Source organism: Stegodyphus dumicola, chromosome 7 (genome assembly GCF_044657685.1).
Source record: "Stegodyphus dumicola isolate Sdum_Otavi_A_Nest chromosome 7, ASM4465768v1".
In the NCBI taxonomy this organism is placed as follows: Eukaryota; Metazoa; Arthropoda; class Arachnida; order Araneae; family Eresidae; genus Stegodyphus; species Stegodyphus dumicola.
The window spans coordinates 9,590,503-9,614,492 of NC_140774.1; the positions used below are offsets into that span (position 1 = coordinate 9,590,503).

Sequence of the window (23,990 nt, forward strand, 5' to 3'; positions counted from 1 at the left end):
TTTTGTTCCTTCCATTGTGAAAAACGGCCGTCATCCATTGCCATCAAATTTTGAACGTCTCCCCCCCCCCGGGTATTATCGTCTTGAAGCCTGGATTTCCATATTCGAATTTGCTTTTTATTTAATTTATGGTTTTTGAGAACTTAATGAAATTTTTATTAATAAACTCGAAGACTTCAAAGAAAAACGTTGCGTGCTGCAAAGAGCAAAATATTTTTATTTCAAATTTAATCCGAAAATTCAACAATTTAGAAGCAATGTGTTGTAAGTCGGTAAAACGTGAAGTACTTATATCTCAAATTTATTTAATAACTTCATTAGCAAATTTTTACAGGTTTTTGGGGGATAATGAGATCGATCGGGTATAGAAAGCCCCGGATAGAGTGAACGAAACATTTAGTTCATGTATTATGACTGTCAGCAATCTACAGCATACTTACAAATCTTAAAAAACAGTTAATTAATTAAAAATGGTTCTTACTTTCTCTTCCTAAACTTACCGGTTTGTATTATAATGCCTGTTGAAGTTATCCTTCAAAAACTGCTCAACGGATTCATCATCGTTCTCTTGAAAAACACACTGGTCCGCCAGACTGCACATGCCGCCCGTCCCATCCTCGCTGAACAGCGTGTTCAGAGGTATTTCCCACAAACCAGGGAAAGATCGAGTAGGGCACGAGCCCTGCATGCACTTGTGTGGAATCCTGTAATCCAAAGTGTAGGGCCAGATAGGGGTATACGTCTTGGGGACGGTGATGGAAGAGTCGTAAACGAAGTCGTAGTCGTACGCCATACTCATCATTTCGTTTCCTCCCGGATGCAAATAAGGAACTCTCATTCCCAACAAAGAATCTCGGGAAACATTAGCGAACATGTGCAAGATCTCTCTCTGCCCCACCATTTCTTCGGCGTAATCTTCGTACGAAGCCTTCTCCCACCATTCTTCGGGAGAGCGATTGCTGAAAGAAAAAAAATGTAATATGGTGTTACACTTCAATAGTACAGAAATGAATCAAAGCAAATCAAGGAAACAACAAATGGAAACAAAACAAATAAAAGAAACAAAAGGTTGAACTACTAAACTGATTTTGGATGATGCGTTACCTAAACATTCACTGAAAATGCCCTTAAAAGATGCTTATAAAATAAACAAAGGTGCTCCCAAAATAAAATAATAATAATACAAAAATAACACAACTGACAAACATTGATAAATGGATTAAAATCCAAACAATTATACATACCTGTCATCTGAATTTTATTTTTAATTCCGAATTTTCAACCATATACAACAAATGCTTATTAAATGCGTGTAGATGTTTTGGAAAGTGAAAGATCTGTTGTTATTAGATAAGTTTTCATATCTTGAGAAGATTTTATGCACATCTATTATACAAATAATCTTTTTTTTTAAAATGGAAGGATTCGAAGTTATTCGCCAATTTATACCGGTTATAACAGCTGATCAATAAATAAAGAGAATTTTATCGAGGTACAAAAATGCACTCATACAGCTGTGAGTGTGTAAGTCCAATAATATGTCTATGGAATAGCTTATTCCCCTCTGCATGGAATCCTTTGTAACTACAAAAAGTCTTAAAAAGCAAAGAAATGCGGTATTCAAAAATTCTTAGTAACACTCATGCCGTGTGGAAAGATCCTGTCGTGATAAATAGAACTAACAGATAACATAATCAGTTTCAGACCATGCTTTCTTGCCAGAATAATATTTCAGTTTTCCGTGTTATGTAAAGCAGTGTACAAAGGTACTATTTGAATTGGTGGCTGAATTACTTCAGATAGAGCGTCTTCTGCCTTTCGGTCCGTTCGCTGATATTTAAGCTTGCTATTTTACAGCCGTGCACATTGATTGCCGGTTTCTCTGCGTCGCTTGCAGGGCTAAGAGCCAGCTCGCATTAATATTGTTACGAAATGTCCAGACGCGGTAAGATGGCTTCCCCGCAAAGCAATTTTAAGGTTGTATAAAATGGTAAGGGAAGGCAGGGTTGCCACATTTGGCGAGAGATCGCCTATTTGACGACAAAATTGGCGATATGCCATGGACGGATGGAAACTTATGAAACGAATTCTTACCGGTTTAACCCAGAATGTTATCGAACACAAGCGAAGCTATATAAACCCCGTTGGTCCGCAGTCAGTGTGTGTGTGCTTCGTCTAGCGAGCTGATAGTCAGACATTGAGCGAGTGTCTCGAAGTCTATCGCCGAGTTGGTCGTCGAGTGCATCGAAGAGTCTCTTAGTGTATCGCGGTTAGTTCATCGTCGAGAGAGTGTGTTACGCTCCGGGAACGACTGAACCGAAGAGTCGGGAGCTGTGCTCTGTGTGTCGTCGAGTGCATCGCGAGTTGCAGCGTGGAGAGTCTCGAGAGTACGTGGAGTTCCAAGAACGACCGAGCAGAGTCGGGAGCTGTACTCTGGTGCTTTGCAGTGAAGCTGTCTCCACCGTTATTGCATGACAGTGTGAAGGTTGTGTCGCTGATTGTGTCAGCGTATTAATAGTAGACCTTCAACGACTGTAAAAGTGTTTTGGAGCTGCCCTGGTTAATTTTGATAAATAAAGTGTGTTTCGATACTTCATCAAGTGTCGTCGTTATTCACTCCAAATCCACACGAACCCCGGACGAACGTGAAGGAAGAAAACAACGTAACAACTGGTGTCAGTACAGAAAAACGCAACAATATTCTCTATGTTGCTTCGGTTGATTATTTAACATAGGCTTAGTTTTAATTTTATATTTCTATTTTGAGTTATAGCCAGAAATATTGGCTGAGTTGTAAGCACCAGGAGTGTCAGCTGTAAATAATTTGAGCTGAATAAAAGGGTCTTTTCCCCCTTCCCATGTTTTGCTATCGATACAATATGAGCTTAGTGAATAGTCCCTTTATAATTCAAGTGAGCTAGCCAACAAAAGTAACTTTAATTTAGCAGGAATCGTACAACTAAGAAGTTCACAACTGAGGCCATAAATACATTATTGTATTATCCTTCAGAAAATTGTGACAATCTTAAATCAGCTTGACTAAAATAGTATTGTAAAAGGACTTAATTTGTTTAGGCTAATGATGATTTTATTTTTAAGACTACAGTAACATTCCTCAATAATAACTGTATGAAGATTTAAATACTGGTTTTTAAAATTTAATATAAACTTTATGCTTTTATACCTTTTCAATATTCTGAGAATGATATTTATGAACTCTGCAGACTGTAAATTCTGCATGTAATTATGTAAATTCTGATTTTTGAATAAAGAATAAATGCCAGCAGTTTCCTCCACTTAGTGAGCAACAATAGGTGAAAGCCTTCCGGTTGTACAGCTCCTCACTTAGTGGTAGCTAATTAATTAACTGCAGAAATCAGCAATACGTGTGCGTATTTATTAATAAAATGCAAATGCGTCTGACTATACTAGCGATCAGTCAAAAGCTAACTACATATGGTAAAAAGCATGTGCATCCGCCGAACAATATAGTCCTATCATTTTCTAGAAGCCTTAATTTAGAAACTAGAGAATGTTATGAGACTAATGTTGAGATAAAAAGACTGATCAGGAAAGGGAGCTTAGGGAAAGAACATTTCACCCCTAATCGTTTATTTGAAAAGGAAATAACATACATGTCAGTCATTTGATGATAAGAACAGATCCCATTTTTTGATATTTGTAATTTTTTTTTAAATTGCAATTAAAAAAATTTTCTAGTGGGAAAGGGTGTTTTTCTCCCTACCCCCCTTCTTTTATGCTATATGGAATAAGTCGGTAGAACAAAAAAGAACACCATGTCTTACCTGATTGAATGTATTGCAATTTCATGGCCGTCTGCGTAGAACTTCTGCACGTGGTAATGGCTCGTGTACTCGTGACTGACGAAAAACGTACCCTTGATGGGACAACCATTAGGGTTTGTCCTGGATTTATTCAGAAGCAATCGATAATGATCAAAATTCAGAGAATTAATCGCCCCGTCGAAGGACAGTAGAATCATCTGAGGAGTTTCCGTAGGTTCTAGGCCTCCTGGTATTCGGGTTCCATCGGAGCTGCAGAAGCAATCGGGCAAAACGCAGGCTGCTGGGTCACATTCAGGAATTGCTGAAGGATCTGGAGTTGTGGAGTCGGTAGGTTGTGCTGTGTGAAGACAGATTTCGAAAAACTATTAAAAATTTTATTTCGAAACGGTAAAGAGAATATGAACATTATAAACTTCTGCGATATTAAAATATAAATATATATACCAATTGAGGGGAATAAAGGGGATTCATAACTTCTTAGGTATTTTGTGAATATGTGACATTTAATTAGCAGCAGCAATTTAATTTTAATCTGTCCTTCCTGGGTTGTTTCGACTCGCGCTCTCTTACTATAGCAAGTGACGTTAGTAGGAAGAATCAAAGTTACAGTCGTTACAATCACAGTCAGTTTAAGCTAGGGGCAATAACACGCCACCATCGTTAAAAAGTGGCTTTTGATTTTGGTTTGATTTATTTTATTAAGGCAAGGAACGCTAGGGCTATCTTCCTGACAGATGCGCTCATGAAGGTCTTTCTAAGCGAAACTGGCTAGTATCTACGTTACACATGAGAAGAATAACGAAAGCGCCAGTGCAACTAGCCGGTTCGTATGGAAATCGAACCTAGATCTCACTATCAGTGTTCAGCCACTTTACCACTTGTCCGCTGAAAGCGACATGTGAGGGTAAATATTTGGTAGAAATGCTTCGCTTCCTAGAAAGACCCCTCAAATCGTTATACATGAATTTCTCAAATTTGTGTTTTTATTGTTGCTTATAAACTTAAGCCATGGTATTTTGAAACACCCGAGTTTGATAGTTCTGATGTGCCAAAATATTTGGTAAATATAGTCAAGCCCCACTGTAACGAACTTCAAGCAATCAAGAGACCGGAAGTATCGTTCGCTATAAGAGAAAAATAGATTATCTCACAAAAAACATGTAAAAATTCAATGATAAACAAAACTGCAATCATTATAACGTTAATTTTTGGTTGTTCATTTGTTGTTCGCTCTTTGAAAATCTTTCTAAAACGTCTGGCAAACTCATTTGCCTTTATCCAAAGCATTTGTCCAGATATTGGCAGACGACGACTTCGTTGAATGGCGAACCATTTCAGAAATATTTCTTCAAAATCTCCATGCTCCACCTTTCTTAACTTTTCCCCTGGTGTCCAGATCTTTTGTACGAGCAATAATTATAGAGTTTTAATTTTTTTCATGGTGCCAACCGGAGATTTGGGTAAATATATTTCTGGCAGATATCGATTCGATTGGATCCATTTTGTAATTTTCGAATAATGCTCGCCTTATCTTCGATCCAGAAGCTTCGCGTTTACTTCTTGCTATGCGGATGAATTTTTGACACAGAAATAGAATGCAGAGAATTTGGTCAAAGAGTTTTGCTCATTTGAAAAACATGGAAAAGGAAGATAATTTCATCATTTACGTGTCTTATCTATTGTCCATTGAAAACACAATCATTTCCCCCAAGATACGTTGTTTGCGAAAAAAAGATTTAATAACTTTATAAAGAATATCTTTTGTTTTTCACAAGACGTAAGGAGAGTGAAATTCCTGTTCGGAGGCTAGAAGACTTGGAAAGCATCTGTATTGAAACAAAACAAACCGATAAGGGTACCGACGATCAGTTTTAAGTCAGAAACTGATCTTCAGTTTGTTGTTTATTCACACTCCCTTATGCTGCGTCACCGTTATGAAGATTTTGGTCTTTTCGAACAGCAGCCAACTTGCATAAAGGTGCCTCACCGTTAAGAGGGCGTCCTGATATTTTGATCGTCATAATAGTATACATAACCAATACATACACCGTGTCCAGAAAAATCCTCACTTGGCTTTTATTTTCACGATCGGTGAACTGTAATGAAATTACTTTTGCATAAAATACAAGATCTAATTTTTCAAGTCGTTTCCCTGTCCTTATATTTAGAAAAATTTCATACACGTTAAAAAAATTTTTTAATTCCATACGATAAAATTTGACAGAGATATTTAATTTCAAAGTTTGGGATATCTGACATCATTTTTAGATTCTTTCGAGAGGTCAGTTAATAAATAGATAGGAAAAATTTAAGGTTGAATTTTTTTCCTTAAAAGCGATTCGATAATATACTCGTGTGATTTATGAGTATAATTTTATTACAAATGGCATGCGGAAAGAAGTTATATACATATAATTTATAAAGTTACAAACTAAATGTTATTTAATTTGTTTTTTTCCTTTTTGCTTCTTTTCGTCAAGAGGTTCGCTCATTCAAGAACTTATGTAGATTTGAATGGCAAGCAGTTTTATTGTAAAGAAATAGAGAAATTACGAAGAAATGTTTGAGTGTTTGGCCTGCAGTTAGCTGCCTTGCCGATTAAAGCAAAGTCTATTGCCAACGCGAATTCTGGTTATCCTTTGAATACTATAAATCAGGAGTGGGTAAAAGGCGGCCCCCGAGGCAGAATGCGATCCTTCTAATTGCTTAATCCACCCCATATGACAGGTTTGGTTTGGTTTATTTAATTACGGCAGAGCATTCCAGGCTATTTACCTAAGGGAAGGGATGCCTTCGTGGAGGACTTTCTAAGGCAAACTGGCTCGTATACACGTTACACATAGCGAAAACCAGAAAAATGCCCCTGCAGTCAGCCCGTTCGTGGGTGTCGAACCTCGGACCCAACTAACAGCGTTCAGCGACTTTACCGATCGGCTGCTGGGGGGCCCCACTCTGTTATGAAATCTTGTACAACGACATTTTCATAGCTTTTCTACCCGATTTTGCTTGCAAACTACCAAAATCAGCATTACGAATGCGCATTTATCGTTTAAACAAAGAAATATGAATAATGCTCAGATAAAAATATTGAATAAAAAAGAAAACTTACGGAAACTATATTTCAAAGCTAAATTTTTAATAAAACTGAAGCGGTATACTATTTGGTGACTAATAGGAACAGAATTAATAAAACAAATTAATGAAGAAATTATAGAAATTAGTGCAGAAATCATTTTGATTGTAACTGTAATTTTTTTAAAAAGTTCTACCGGGGTTCTAATGTTTTCTTCCCTGTCCCCTCCATCACGTTTCGCAAGCAATAGGACACTGCAAAACATCGCCAAGGTCCTGTCCGCATGATGTACTAAAAGTGACATTTTTGGCCCACAGTTAAAAGTATTTGTCCATCTCTGCTGCAGAATGAGGATTTTCTCTGTCAAACTCTACCAAAATCTCTACCAAAAATTAAAGTCTCTACCAAAATTAGATTTGAGCGGCTGAATTTTATATTCATTGTAAAAGGCAATTTTGAGCATTAAACCAGGTTTGGCTGGTAAATTTATATTTTCATATTTTAATTTAATCATATACAAATGGTGAGGTTGAATTAACCTGATATATTTTAATTATGTGTCTGTCTCTTTAACGTTTAGATATTCTGGTGGATCTGTATGCCTGCGACCAACAATTGTGGAAATGGAGGCCTTTTGTGGACACGGTGTATAGGAAAAGATATGGAAAAACTCACACATAATATTGAATGAAAGATTTCATAGGTTCTGACTGATGACTGCACTGTCTGTCTACCAGAAGTACAGCTTCAGCTCCAGTGTTTGGCGGTTGGCGGTCGCTATAGCAACAGGGTTAGTATATTTTAAATAAGGGAGAACCAAGGGTTGCTTTATTGTTACTTGGTTTTCGGCGACTGTTGGCTGAGGGTAAAAAAAGTTTATCATTCGCCTTCAAGACGCCCCTACAGACAATGGGTAAAGGCTCGTTTCTACGGCAACAGACAGCTGCAGACTAACTGGCAAGCACTTTTCTTATGATAGACAGACTGTACCGTCACCATCGAGATAGATAAGGCCTGCGCTCTGAAACGAAACTGGCTTGTGACGTCACGCTTAAGGGACCCTCAGCAAACTTTTTGTTGGCTTTTATAAGTTGTAATTTTTTATTTATTATGTTTTAAGAATTGAATTTATGTTTACTTTTGACATCTGAAGCATCATCCCTTGTAATAATTACTAACACTAGTAATATAAAAATTGTCAGCAACATTTATGATTATTTATTTTAATTGGAAACTAATTTTATATGAAATAACTGTCCTAAGGGGTTAAAAGCATAACACTTATTTCATTACATAATATGTAGAATATCAAATGCAGAGTAAATTGATTCTGGACAGAGTACTGTGTTCTTAAATTTAAATATCAATGTTTTTTGCAAATCATTAAATATCATTTTATCATGATGAAACTTAAATGCATATATTTAGCTAATATAGCTTCTGTTCACTTTTATATATGTTATTATCATGTAATCAGTTTGTTTAAAATTTGTTATGCAATATAAATCTTTCTGAGAATGATAGAAAAGTTTCTAAAGTAATGTATATAAGATTCATATTAAGGTAATTAAATTGGGAAACTGCAAAATGAAATTTTAAAAATGTACAGTTATTGAAGAAGCAGTAGTAATTGAATTCATATGTAGACATACTTGTTTTCATTGTATTTCAATTCAATGCAATTTTAAAAACATTTTTTTTAATTATCTTTTAAATTACAATCTTTAATTTGAGGACGTGGTACCACCAAAAGCTATGTAAGTTAAGTTAAAAAAATTGCTTACATTATACAGAAAAGTTTTGAACATGATGTTAGGATTTATATTTTCTTTTCATGTGGATATTAATAGAAAAAATATTTTCAGAACAGAGGTAACGCTAATAGTTAAATAGGTATGATGTAAATATTTGCAAGAAATTTCAGTTTCTAAAAGTTTTTTAAGCATTTCGTATATTTTAAAAATATTTTCAAAAAAATTGTGTATAACTTTATTTAAAATTTTTTTTCCTGTCTTATTTAGAATTTTAATATTGATAGTCTTCAGAGCTATGTAATAAACATCATCTCAATTTAACTACAGATTCTGTCGAATAATTATGTAGCATTAAGAGGAAAACATTAACTGTAATACAGATTAACATACAATATGTAAGTAAGAAATAATTTTAAGACTAGACTATTTAGTAATTTATTACATTCAGAAAAATTTTCTGACTCATATAAGGCATTTAAATTTAATGTTAGTCTAAATATTAAGTAGTCTCTTGCATTCGTTTGATGTTTTATAATCCTGCTACATTAATATGATAGATATAAAAAACATGCAATAATTATAGAATGAGAGATAACATTCCCACTGGCAAACTAAAAGTTGTTAAAGTAGTGGGCGAAACAAAACTTTACTTGTTAAAGTAATGGGTGAAACAAAAAAATTTGATGCGGTGATGAGAATCAACGAGAGACACAAAGACAGTGCAGAAAAATCAAAGTAAAAATTTTAGCTACTTGAATTTTAAAACCAATTTTTCTTCAAAGAAATGATTTGCTTTTAAAAGCACCACACCATTCTCAAATAATTTTGTTTTGAAAATAAATACTAACAAAAGAAAATGAAAATATTTCATATTCGTATAAGCTTTGTAAAACATTATATTGCCGCTTGTAATTTTGTTTTAGACTGATTTTATAGTATGAGATACCAATTTCATAGAATAGGTTTAGAAAAACGGGTGTTTAGCAAGGAAGCTAAACTGCGCGAAGACCGGTCCCCTAGCAGTGACGTAGTAACTCAGCGCGCAGGCCTTATCTATCTCGATGGTGACGACTGTACTCATGGAATTAAAATGAGTAGCTGGGAGATAGTCATTTGCAAACGAATGAGTATCAAGAAACATTGGAAAGAAAGGAAGATGCACTTACGAGAATCGGTGGGTCCGCACACCAGCTGCTTTGTCTTCCGAGTGCAAAATTTCTTGACGTCATCGAAGTAGAGCGACGAGGGACAATTTTGTGAGAAAGGGTAGAAGCCGGAACAAATGTAGAACTTCTTGCAAGTCTCCGGATCTGCAAATAAGCCATCTTGCAGAGGACATTTGAAATCTGTTTCCTGTCTCTTCACTCGGTATAATTTATCAGATGGCAGACCGACGGCTGTAAAATATAATAACATCCGATAATAACAATTAAAATAAATAATTGGAAATAAAATTTTGGTTAATTTTGAAAATTAAATTAAGTAACCGCCTTTGTCCTCGTAAAAGTGTTGCCATAAAAAACACATAAATCTATGAAAAAGGTCAAATTAATCCCTAAATTAAACAATTTTTAAAGCTAAATTCTTTACGGATCAACTAGAATTCTATCATAAGTATACACAAAGAGAATAATCGAAGGAATTTAAAAAGCTCTTTTCAAAATTTCATGTAACACCTTGTTCAAATTTTTGAATTATTTTGATTATTCATTTTTTATACTTTGGTGTATTCAGTTTTTAATTTATGAATCCTTTCAATTATTCTGTTTTTATACTTTTGAACCATTTCTTAATTTTTTATTATTTGGATTATCCTCTTATACAACGATGTTTAAATTCCATGGCATGCTGACTGATCTGGGAAGGACAGTAAAACCAATTTTGTTATTTTGCATATAATGTACAAAACAACGATAATATATACAAGAGTATTAAAAATTGAATAATTAATTAAAGTTAAAAATTATAAAAAAAACTCAAAAGGAAGAGATTTTAACGTTAGTCCAAAAGCGTTTTTTTATTAAGTTTAATATGGTTAATCAGTAGAGACTATCAAAAGAGGTGGCCCACGTGAAGCAGTGGAACAGTCTGGAGGATATTAGATTCAGATTCACATAGGAACGGTACATATCTTCTGTATATTTGAAAAGTGAAAATATATATATATATATATATATATTTATATATATATAACACCATGCTATAAAAATTACACATAACCTGAATGTAATGCATTTTTAATGCATCCATCCGGTTCAAAAGATTAAAAAAATAATAATTTTAAGAACTGGATCTATTGCTTTTAAATAGCTCAGTTATTCCTCATAATAGACAAATTCAATTTGAAAGTTAAATATTTTACATTTTTCCGAATAGCTACAGACTCGAATGAAAAGTGAAACAACGCATTTACAATGGACGCTATTTAATGTGAATCAACGAAAAATCGTGATCGAGACCAAGAGCACTTTTGGTCTAATATATTAGTGAATACACGGGTCCAATAATTAACAAAAATAAGGATAAAAATTTTTAATTGAAATAAATTAATTGAAAGAAAAATTAAATATTTTACTCTTTGTCGAATGGCAACATAATAGCGGGTAGAAGTTTTTTTTTTTTTTTTTTTTTTTTTTTTTTTTTTTTTTTAATCTTGGGCAGTGGGAATTAATTGTTGAATTTATTGATTAAATTTGAAAGGCGCTTTGCAGATTGAAAACACATTGCTTTTAAATCGCCGAGCTTGCTCATGAAAATTTCATTATGTTTGCATTAAACATAAAATATTTTAGACAAAAATTGAAATTCAAGCTTTCGGTTTCGGCATGCAGGTAGGATTATCTGTGTTTAAATTTAGGTAGCTGTAGGTACTACCTGTTTTTTTTTTTTTTTTTTTTTCGACGGAAAGAATAATCACATACATGATAACCCACATACATGAATATTCTTCATTATTTAAGAATAAAAATTAAATTCGCTAATTTAGAATAGAAGTTATTAACGACTAAGAGTGTTTAATTAACTCTGCTTTGTTCAAACCTTAGATGTTACTTCTATCTGTCGACGAGGTTTGTCTTTGTGAAAATCTGATTGCGGACACAAATCACAATGCAAAATGCAAAAGTTAACTTTTACATTTCTCACCGTCAGTGAAGTTAACTTAAAATGCAGTTGAACTTCCCTATAACGAACTTTAAGGAAGGGAAAATTTGGTTCGCTATACCCGATCTGTTACCCATTAGAGTTGCATACATTCGATTAGCACTATATTACAAAAATCGCGGCTCTGGGGATATAGTAACAAAAATTTGATTCCTACTAATAGAAGCGACAGCCTATGCTATCCGGAACAATGATGACTTCGGCAATCCAAATAGGTAGATGACGGTCAGTAACACAAAGTTAATAAACGCCTCAGAAACAAAACAGAATCCGTGAGATCTGGAGGATGCCCTTGCTTCCGATTTAACATTGGGGGTTTGGAAAAGATAGTTCCGTTCAAAAGTCTGTACTTCGGAATTGAAGTCTCCGTTGTGTAGCAAGCTAAGTTTGTATTATCTTCCTCTTTTGGGGATTTCTGTTGACAACATCTAATCTTTTCACCTAATACGGGAGCAGTTGAAAGATTGTCTGCCATAGTTGCATTAAGTTGCATGAGAGCTTAATAAAAATCTGATTGATATCTGATCTGATAAGAAAAAAAAAAAAAAAAAGGATTATCTCACAAAACAGTATAAAAAAATTGATTGATGAATCGCACAGAAAACGTGATTAGAATCGTCACATCTCCCGAAAGCTGTTAATGGTTAAATTTAAGTTTCGAAAAAAGTGTTAAAAGTTAAATTAGTTATATTATACCCTGCATTTTTTTGGTTGTTTTCAGTTTCACCATACGTTAATAATTTTACACGAAAAATTAGTTAGCATAAAAGTCATGGCTTTGACCACTCTCTTTAAAATACACATTTATAACTACGAATAAGCCTCGAACAGAGTGCTATCTGACAGTTCAATCAAAGAACTCGTATGGAGTCAAAGAACTAATTCAAGTTCGTTGTGTCAATGGATCAAAGGTTCCTTGATTCAGTGGAATCACCTAAGATATGTTGCTACACCAGCCTTACATAACCTTTTGTTTAGAAGAGAAAAAAAAAGGTGAGAATAAAAATAAAAGAGTCGTAATCGTAAAGGGTGTTTTTCGTCATTCTAATGGATGAATTTAACGGCTGGTATTTTTTCAGTTGAAAGTTGCAGAAATGGGAACGTTTTTATTAAAATACAAAAAAAATTTGCTATATTATTTGTAAGATAATATTAAGGCTATAGGAAATTCAAGGGGACCAAAACGTTTATTCGTTATATCCGGGATGTCGTTACAAACCGGGTTCTCTATAGCCGGGCTTGATTGTATGGAGAACACTGAGAAGCCATTTCAGATTCACATTTAAATGAAGAAACGAGAAAGGTATAAAAGAAAATTACACATTCTCCTCAGAATAAATACGGGGGGAGCGGAAACGTGCCCTTAGAGTGATTCTGACTTTAATTTTCTTTTCCTAGGTCCAAAAAATAAATAAAACTTATTTCCTTTCCTCCGATTCTTTTTTAGCTTTTATTCGACAAGAATATATTATTGAAGATGATTTAAAATTTTTATTCTCTACAAAACCTTCATGAAATAAATATTTCACCTTGAAAGCCAGTCTCTCTATTTCTCTCCGTCTATCACGTATATCCAGTTATTTACCAGAGGTCATACTAACACTAAATCAGTAGCTTTAAACATAGCGCCGCAATGCCTTAAACCAGTTCTTGCATCATGATTATCATTCGTTAACGGTATTCTTCTTCTTTCTGAGCGAAAGATCGTTTGAAACTGGTTAAGGAAATTTGTAAATAGGTCACGGAAAATGTAAATATAGTTCTTCCCAACGTTCACGCAATGGTGCACGTGGATTTCATTGCTAAAACACTAAAACACTACAGCAGTATGTCTTTGACGCACTAGCTGCTTGCGCGGCCAACCGCCGTATGAAACCGAAACATTCATACAACGATTTAACGATTCCAGTTAATATTATTTTCTTGGGTCCAGTTAGAGGTATTTTATAAAAATATTGAATGAGTTTAAATAAACAGAAAGTGTTTTTTTTTATTATATTAACTTAATCGTTTCAATTCAACGACTTTTGTTTAGATTTTTGTTTTGTTTTTGTTCAGAATTCATACACTAAACTGCAATGTATACTGCCACTCACTGTATAATTTCTTTTGTGACAACTACTGTTAATTATGCTCCGAAAGGGCCTAGAATAAAGAAAAGTATTTTCAAGCATTTTACTTTAGCCTACAAAAGACTCTTTAACAGTTAAATACGGGATATGAAACAGAGATCAGATTATTTCCTTAAGATCAGGTGTTTTTGACGGGGTCGGCTTCCATCCCCTGGAGGTCAATGAAATTTTAAAGGGAGTCAATGATGATCAAAGAATAGACAGCCGAATATGCACCAGCAATTGATCGGCTTAATCAAGAATCCATTGATTTAAAAACGAAAAGAAAAGGAAAAGAAAGAAAAAAGACAAAAAAATATTAATAAAATTGATAATTATTCTTTGATAAAAAGCTATATCATGTTGTAAGAAGAATACATATAAAATAAATATAAGAGAAAAATGCCCTAAAATTATTAAATATATTTTTAAATCAATAATATATAAATTTTTATGCAATAAATGCAAAATAAAAAAGTAAAAATTGCTTTCTTATTTTGCAGCAACATAAAAAAATCTCAATTAATCCAAAAAAATAAATAAATAAAAAATAAAATAAAATAAATAAATAAATAAAGGAGAAAAAAGAAAATAAGGACATAAAACAGCAACGGGAAATAAGAAACAGGTTGTATATTTTTTAACGAGGTGATTTGAGAATTAAATTAAGCAATTGTATGCCATCCATTTAAAAAAATGCATCAATACTTCAAGGGCCGCCGTCACATTCATTAGAATCGAACGTTCGCGCTCGGTCCGAGGTTCGAATTCCGCGAACGGGCTGGCTGCATGGGAGTTTTCGTGGTTTTCCCCATGTGTAACATGTATACGAGCCAGTTTCCCTTAGAAAGTCCTCCACGAAAGCATCCCTTCCCTTAGGCAGATAGCCCTAGTGTACTTTGCCAACTATTTAAAAAAAATGCATCAAAACTTCAAGCACCGCCATCACATTCATTAGAATCGAACGTTCGCACTATTGGAGTTTGCGAATTTTTATTCTGAAAACTGCAAAATATATATGTGCAAATTTTTTTTTTTTCTTAAATTAAAAAAAAAAAAAAAAAAAAAAAAAAAAAAAAAAAAGAATGAAAGGCAAAAAAGAAAATCTGTAAAGTTTCAGATTTGACCCTCGCATTAGAGATTTCTTAAGGTTTTTTATGCTCTCTCTGAGCACTGCTGGCAACCAATCTCTTTTGGACTTACTCCTAGTAATTTTTTTTGTCTTTTTAGCTTTATTATTAACGCTTTATTATATTATACACTTACGCCACATAAAATGCAAGAGCAAAATCACAAAAAATTTTAAAGCAGCCCATTTTTAGAATTCCCGACAGAGTAGCTGGTTGAACGGCCAGCCGCCTAAAAAAAGTCATCATAAAAAAAAAAAAAAAAAAAAAAAAAAAAAAAAGTTTATAATGATTTTAGCTAATGTCTCTTGAAAAACGTATCTGTCAGTTTCCTGCTAAGCACTTATCTATAACGGCTCACTAAATCCCTTTTTCATTGCTAAGACACTTATGCTGTCACGATCGGACTATAATTTTTAAATATGAACATTAACATTACCAATATCTATTGCTCGCCTTCGGACGACATTACTGCAACCCTACAAGAGCTGCGCTCACATTTACAGAAGACCAGCCATATCCTGCCGGTAGGTGACTTCAAGGCGTCAAGTCCTCTATAGGGAGCTCGCGGAGAGAACAATAGAGGTGCAAAGGTTCAGGAATTCATAGCAAAACACAGGCTCTGCATAATTAACTCTACAAATTCGCAGCCTATCTTCCAGGCAGACAGAACAGAGGGATGGCCTAACTTAACTCTGGCATCTCCGCCACTTTCACATCATATCTCAGACTGGAAACTACCTGATATTCCATCAGTTAGCGACCACGTATTCATAGAATTCACTTTTGGAATCACAGGCAAATTATCAGTCAAACAACGCTTTAAAACGTCCCACGGAGGACATCATAAGTTTCTCAACCTTCCAAGGCTTGAAATTTCAGACCTTTGCAACATTTGGATAATGCAGGAAGGGAGGATGAACGAGATTTATCAGCACCTCATTCATCCTTTAATCAAGGTGGCTAAACTTTCATACAGGATCAAATGCCACCCCCACCCCATCCTCAATTAACTGGTGGACCCCTTCTTTGAAGGCGCTGCTCTTCCGAGTCTGAGAAGTCCGAGCAAAGTCCGAGCTCTGAGAAGAAGGTCGCAAAGGTAAAGGGATCCCACTCATAAACACTTCCAGAAGATAAGTTTTAGAAAAGAAATAGCGAAATTCAGAAAGAATATTTTAAAAGCTAAAGCAGCGTCTTGGAAAACTTTTTGTGCTAATATTAAGAATGTCTATGGTATAACTCAAATAATTGCTACTGATAAGGTTTTCCGACCGCTTCAAATACCTGCCAAAGTGGCTACTGACTGTCCAACTCTAGTCGATAAAGTCAAGAGCGGTGTTTCCACCAGACTCAGCAGATGATAACTCGTTGCAACACCAAGAAATAAGGGAACAGTTCAACAACAAACTTTGGAACACAAAGACACGAGACAATGCAATGTTTACCCTGGAAGAAATGGACCCAATAATAAGAAGTCTACCAGCAACAAAAGCTCCGGGGCCAGATGGACTAGATGATGTGATTCTAAAGGCCATCCTCAAAGAACATGCAAGGCTTCTACTGGCACTCCGTAATGCTTGCTGGAAACTGAATGCATTCCCCAGACAGATGAAAATAGCAGAGATCGCTCTTTTTAACAAAAAAGGGAAAGATCCAGACAATCTATCATCCTATCGCCCAGTAAGCCTCCTGCCCGCCGTCAGCAAACTCCTAGAGCAAACTGCTACTAAAGAGACAGACGTCAGACAAAGACAACTGGAACAAGAATTAGACAAAGCCAACTGCCCACAAGAACTTTTAAAAATACTTAGAAGCTACTTGGAGGAAAGGAAAGTACAAATCATCCTGGACAATGCAATGGTTACACGAGACCTACAGAGAAGCTGCCCACAAGGGTCCTGTTTCGGCCCCACTTTATGGAACATTGTCGCAATACGGCCTTTTCCCTATTCGATTCAATAGACAAATTAAACTTCAAGCCTTCGCGGATGATTTCCTAATTTTTAGTCTGTGGAGTAAAAGACATAGAACTAAGAGCGCAACAGACAGTCAATAAATTCGTTAAATGGGCAAAAAATCACAAGCTACTCTTCATTGGACGAAAGAGAAAGACGAAACGTAATCCTTCGGTTAAAATCAATGGTCATCCAATTAAGTGTGAGAGGTCAATAAAATATTTAGGCTTTGTTATCGACAACACCCTCTCCTGGATGCCGCATCTGAAAGAACTGAAATTCCGTAGCAGTTACCTCACAAATCATATGCTAAAGACGATGGGCCTTAACTGGGGAATTCCCTCGTCAACAGTAAAAATTTGGTACAAGACGATTCTCGAAAGAATCTTACTATACGGAGCGGCAATTTGGGGAAAGCAACTAAATGAAAACATGAGAGGCCTCCTGAATGCAATCCAACGACAGCACCTACTACTAATCTGCAGAGGCTATAAAACCACTTTAACCGCTGCCCTCCAATATTAGCGGGGATTCCTCCCCTAGACCTCTTAGTACAAAGAGAAGCTGCGATTTCCAGAGTCCTAAGATTACGCCAAAATTGCACGTTATGGGCAAAAACATATAGCCACTGACTTTGAAAATAGAATATATCATACAATTGGTCACTCTGCCAGCAGCAGTATCTCCAAATCGATCAGCTTAACACATCCATAATGACAAAGCGATCTACACTGACGGTTCCAAAACACTTAATGGTACTGGCAGCGCTTTTTGCTTAGTGCAGGGAGGCAATGTTCTGTTCCTATGGAATAGAAGGCTTGACAGCAATAACACTGTTTACCAGGCCGAGCTTGTTGCTCTAAGGGCTGCAGTCGCTTACTCAAAACAGAACAACCTTGGAAAGCTCAAATTCTCAATGACAACTTCTAGTCTACATGCCATTCAGAATTATCTGAGCAGAAATCGTATCGTATAAGAAATCCAATCAGCACTCCTGGCACTCCCGGAAGAGAATAGGCCGACTTTCTCATGGGTTCTGCTTCACGTCGGAATTTTCGGCAACAAAGCGGCAGACAAAGGCGCAAAACAAGCAGGAAATAACGTCTGCAGAGAGGAGCGGACGGAAAAATTACCGTACTCTCACCTTAAAAAGATTACGCTAAAGGAACTTATGGAGGTATGGCAGCAACGTTGGACTTCAGAAACCACAGAACGAAGGGTCCATACTTTCTTCCTAAAGGTTTCATTGCTTCAGCGAGGCCTAGCAAATTACTTAACGCAATTCTACTCAGCACACGGCCCTTTTCCGTCCTATCTTAAAAGATTCAATCTTCGGAAACTGACATTTGCTCACGTGGAGAGATTGGCGATGCTGATCACTACCTCTTTAGCTGCGCAATGACAACCAGTTTACATCTAAAGAAACCACAGGAACAATTTCGTTCGAAATGGGCGGAGCTCCTCCCCAAGAAATTCTCTGATCTTAAAAAACTCAAGGATATAATAACATTCTGTCAAGAACATACCTCTTCCATGAGTGGAGGTAGAGCTTCAAGGGGAAACCAGTGATTGAGTAGAGTTAGTATTCCTCTAACATACATAAGCTCATGCTCTCCCAGCATAAAATAAGTGTTGGACTCAATGATTGTATCAGCGAGCTCCATGGAAAAGATGGATTATACAAAGGAAATTAACACCGCAAGTGTTAAATTAGAAGCTTTGTCATGAATTGTCTTCGCAAAGAGGACAGTTTTATTGTCAACCTCATGAAATTGCTAGGTACGTAGACGTCCATTTTCACTTGATCTGCACTAGAACTTCATTACAATTTCTGAACTGCAATAATCCACAGCAACATTCTCTTAACAAGGCAGCATTACAATCCTGAATGCAAGTGGGTACCAATCAACTATGTTGAATTAAATTTAATAGAATTGTAGTTCCTAGTGACTATGGTATCATTTATATTGTACTGTATCGTCTCGTATGTATCTGCATTTCAAAATGTAAGCAGTACCAGTACTATGTACAACATCTGAATATCTGCAATAACTTGAATATAAGCACTTGTAGTTAAATGAGGCTTACGATACTGACTAGATAGGGTTTTTGTATTATATTTACTGTTCAATCCCTTAATAACTGTTCACTGAATTCTCATGTATGCATCTTTTTTGGTATCTGAATAATTTGTGCCTGACATAATAGCAAAGTAACTGTATACACTATAGAATTATAAATGCAAAGTTGTATAGTCTTGTATGTATCTGTACTGTAATAGAGAAGGTGGTATTACTGATCGGTGTAGCACTTGAGTAGTCGTAATAACTGTATCTAAATATTTGTAGGTTAATGAATTTGATGTTACTAAGTTGATAAAACCTAAGATAGGTTTTATTATTATTATTATTATTATTATATTTATCTGTGCTGAATATAAATTTAGTGGAATGGTAATTGTTTGTACTCTAGCATCATAAATACTGTGTAGTATAGTCTAATATGTATCAGTATTGTAAAAGAGGAGGTAGTATCACTGCTACTTACAGTATTTGTAAAAATTGTAATAATGGTAACTAAGTATTTGCAGGATAATGAAGTTAATATTACAATTTAGTTAGGGTTAGTATTGAAATTACTATTCATTTCAGTATTCACTGTTTCTTGAAGTCTATTGCATTTATCTTTGAATAATCTGTCTTGAATATGTATTTAATAGAATGGTAAATGTATGTAATATAGTCTCATAAGTACTGTGTTGTATAGTCCTGTATATATTAGTGTTTTAAAAGAGAAGGAAGTATTACTGCTATGTACAACAATTGTATAGTTGTAATAACTGTATCTAGTATTTGCAGGTTGATTTTTGTATTCTATTCATTGTATATTCCATTATTAGCTGTCCCCTGAACTCTCTTGCATGTATATATATATATATTTGGGGGGGGGGGTATTTGAAGTATCTGAGTTGAATATAAATTTAATAAAATGGTAAATTTATGTACTGAAATTGTATCACAAATACTGTGGTGTATCGTTCTCATGTAAATAATTGGTATTCTTGGTTTAAATTGCAACAACTGTATTTATTCAAGTATTCATAGATTAAAGAAGTTAATAGTAATGATTAATAGGAACTTTGCTTATGGTCTGCTGTAAATCTAACTTAATTCTGCTATCTTACGGTAAAATGCATTTAGAGGTTTTTAGAATTAAATCTCTACGTTCTATGTAGCTACTTTGGAAATTTTTTCTGGAAAAAAAAAAAAAAAAAGAAGAAGGATTTGGCTTAAAATTGACTCTGGTGTACCAATATTTTCTTTCGTATCCCTAAGATTCTAATGTTAAATTGTATACAATTGTCTGAATAAGAAATATCTTATAATTTTATATCTAAGATTGTATGTTTATGTAGACTATTTATTTTTCTGAAAACAGTAATTGTAACCTTGGTCACAGGAATTTTTATATAACTGTGTAAAATTGCATGTCTGAAATCAATATTAAAAGCTGAAGTATGTCGCATAGGACTGATTGTAAATTAGCTGTGATAAATGTATGACGTATGTATTAGAAGAAAAATATTTGCCCATGTATCGCTTTGTTTTAAGACTCAGTAATTGCCGTCTGACCTGCCACCCACCCCTGTTGTGGTGGAGCGGGTAGTAGATAGCTTCCGGAGGCAGTCAGCTAAACTGCAAGGCAACGGAGCCCCTGTTCTCTGGCGTATAATAATAATAATTACATATCTCATTTAAATGCGTTTTTATTTAAACTGATCAGATTAAAAAGAAGAAAAAATATTTTTACGACGCGTTTATTGCTTTCCAATCACTTGCTTTGTAACAGACTACTCAGTAACAGAAAGATTAAAAGTTAAATATCTTATGACAGGATGCTGGTGCGTGGAAATAATAAGTATTCTATATGAGGCAGTGGCAACACATTGCTTTCAAATTATCAATTTTTGATTAAAAAATAAGCTCTTAATTATTGAGGGGACTGATTGATTATATTAATTTGTAGTAGTGTTTAATTCTTTTCTTCTATATAAATTTTAGAAAAATCTTCTTAGCATAATAATTTAAATTTATTTAAAATTTATATGTCAGTGTTCCAAACGCATAGTTATATTTTTCATAATAGATTTCATGCTATTTTTTTAACCTAACTATTAATTTATGAAAACATTTATATGATTAGTTCAATTAACAAGAAATATTTCTAGCACACTTTAACACACTCTAGTACCGAATAATCTTTCGCACGCCAACGAACTATATTAAATTTTCTGGTCTAGTTCAGTCATCATGATTATTATTGATGTAATTTATAAAAAATATAATTGGTATGCTTTATAATTATTTAATTTATGATATTATTAGCCCAAAGGACTATTGTTATTATTAGCCAAAGGACTATTGTCCCTGAAGGACTATTGTTTTCGTTTTGCGAATCACTTTTCAAACTGTTGCCACTAAATGTCCTGCATTATATTTGAGGAAATTAAATAGTGAAAAATCTGCATAAATGTATGTATATTTCTCGCATTGTGATAAAACAACGGTACATAAAGCCAATTGAATTTTGAATGACGTAATTCTCCTACGAATATGAGCATGTGGAAGACCAAATTTGAAATTTGTTTTATTATCGATTTCATATTTTATAAAACTTTAACGAATTTTCGTTAACAAATTTTTGGCAACGTTGTACGGAAAACTATTTTTATCTGCAGCGCGCGAGACTGTGTATCGGAAATTTTAAAGATATGCTCATTTTAAAATTATTTTGCCACATCGCTCTTGAACTGAATTTTATGGTTTAAGTGCAAAGAACATGATTATTTAATAAATAAAGGTAACACACAAAACGTTAAAAAAACGCCCCTTTGGACGTAATTTAAAATCTGAAACCTTTCAGAATTTTTTTAATAATACTCTTTGCTCTAATATTGTAATTAATGAAAGATGTTTGCAATTCTAATATGTATGTTTACTAATACCTTTTATTTTTGTTAGCTCTCGCATTTATTACTGTTATTCAAGTAATTAGCCAGCTTGTTATATTCTTTACTTGTTCTTGGGATATGCAATTCTATTTCTTTATTTTTAGGCCCATCAGCGGCCGAGCGGTAAAGTCGCTGAACACTGGTAGTTCCGTCCGAGGTTCGAATCCCGCGAACGGGCTGGCTGCATGGGCGTTTTCGTGGTTTTCCCCCATGTGTAACCTGTATACGAGCCAGTTTCCGTTAGAAAGTCCTCCACGAAGGCATCCCTCCCCTTAGGCAGATAGCCCTAGTTTGCTTTGCCGTAATTAAATAAACCAAACCAATTCTTTACTTTTATTTCCCTCTTGGCTACAGTTGGCTTCGAAAAGGAAAACTGTGTAGGCAACGGGTGGAAGAAATTTTGATTCGCGCAGTTAAAGGAACTAAGGAAAACAGAGGCTTGTAGTCTCAATAAAATGTCCCGTTAATGGCGATAAATGACGTTTTGTAGCACCCATCTTCTTGGGAATTCACGTTCTTAGAAAGAGGTATCAGGAAAACGTCGCCACAGTTTCTGGTTTTTTTTTTTGTTCATTCTCCCACCGTATACAAGCATGAAGGTAAGAAAGGAAGGAGTGGCCAAATCGGCATTAGAAGCACTGCTCCGAAGCCAAAGAATACGTCGCGGAGGAGGAAAATCCGTGGCCTTCGAGATTGGCCACGGAAAATCTCGGTAAGTTCCGGTACATTACAGAGAGGGAAATTCTCGCCAACAGGTTCCGTCGCCAAATGTCAACACCTACTTAAGAAGGTGTTGCAAATGTTCCCTCTTCTTCCTAGCGGCGCAAAAGGCAAACTGGTTTACATTACGTCTATGGAACCTTTCCTTCTTTACATAGACATTCTTTGCCGAAGCTTCGGTCACCAGATGGGGTGTTTTTACTTACATTCAGAAGCTCGCTTGACAGCGGTCTGATAATATTTCGACACACGACAGTTCCATACAAATCGAAAAACGGGACACTTCCGCATAAAAGAAACATTCCTAGTATGATGGATAATAGCAATTTGTACAGTTTAGCGACATTTACGCAAAAATCACATCTTGGTTATTTTTCGATAATTAACAATAGCGATTTGATTATGAATTTGTTTTATAAAATTCTAAGCTGTTGAACTATAACAATATAGATTTTAGCAAAAACGTTATTCTTAAAGAATGAAAAATACCTCAACGTACCTTTAAAATTGTATACATTTTTCGATACCCTTAATACAGTATTCGCTACTTTTATTTTATGTTTCAGACACCAAAATGTTTTAAATAAAATAAATTGTTTTCACATTCACATATTATTGTAACATGTACCTTTTAAAATTTTTTAGAGGAGAGGCTTTACTGCTGCTCATTTTAAACCCATCGTTTTAATTTTATATATCTGAAAAATAATCACTTTGGGCTTACACGTTTTATAAATATAAAATTATGTATGTTAAAATATTTGTAATTAGGCACATAGGTCAGATTAAGTTTTTATTAAATAGAGTAACGCATGCAAGGGACATCTGCCTAAAGAGAGAGATGCCATCGTGGAGGAATTTTGAAGAAAAACTGACCTTTGAGTGGGTATTAAAAATAATACTTATAATTTTCATTTTAATTATATTCATATATATTTTTTATGTAAAACTTTCGGGTGTATGCTAAATTAGTGTAAATTACTTTACTCGAAAATATATAGTGAATGCACAGAAATTAAAGATTTCCACATGCCGGAAATAAAAAATATGAAATATGTATGGGTATTTATGCATGTGCTTCCAAAAAGCATGTATCTGCCTTTAACAAAATACGTAAATATTTATTAAATTATTTCTAAATGTATTTGAAATGAAGGATTTATTCATTCATAAATAACTATGAAAGTTACTGTGAAGAAATCTAATTATTAAATGTATCTAAAATTTATAATGATTATAAATATTATCTAAATATATAATAACCTTAACAC

At 34.5% G+C, this 23,990-nt stretch overlaps 1 protein-coding gene across 1 annotated transcript in view; it reads right to left on the reverse strand.

The window, feature by feature from the left end:
* The window catches only part of LOC118204643 (chitin deacetylase 7-like), a 56,960-nt gene that overhangs the window by 9,607 nt on the left and 23,363 nt on the right, over window positions 1–23,990 (reverse strand). Inside the window, exons 2-4 of the mRNA XM_035376947.2 lie at window positions 9,800–10,030; window positions 3,807–4,143; window positions 501–959 (exon numbers count right to left, since the gene is read on the reverse strand). Coding sequence (XP_035232838.1) covers window positions 501–959; window positions 3,807–4,143; window positions 9,800–10,030 — 1,027 coding nt within the window. The remainder of the gene's footprint in view (window positions 1–500; window positions 960–3,806; window positions 4,144–9,799; window positions 10,031–23,990) is intronic.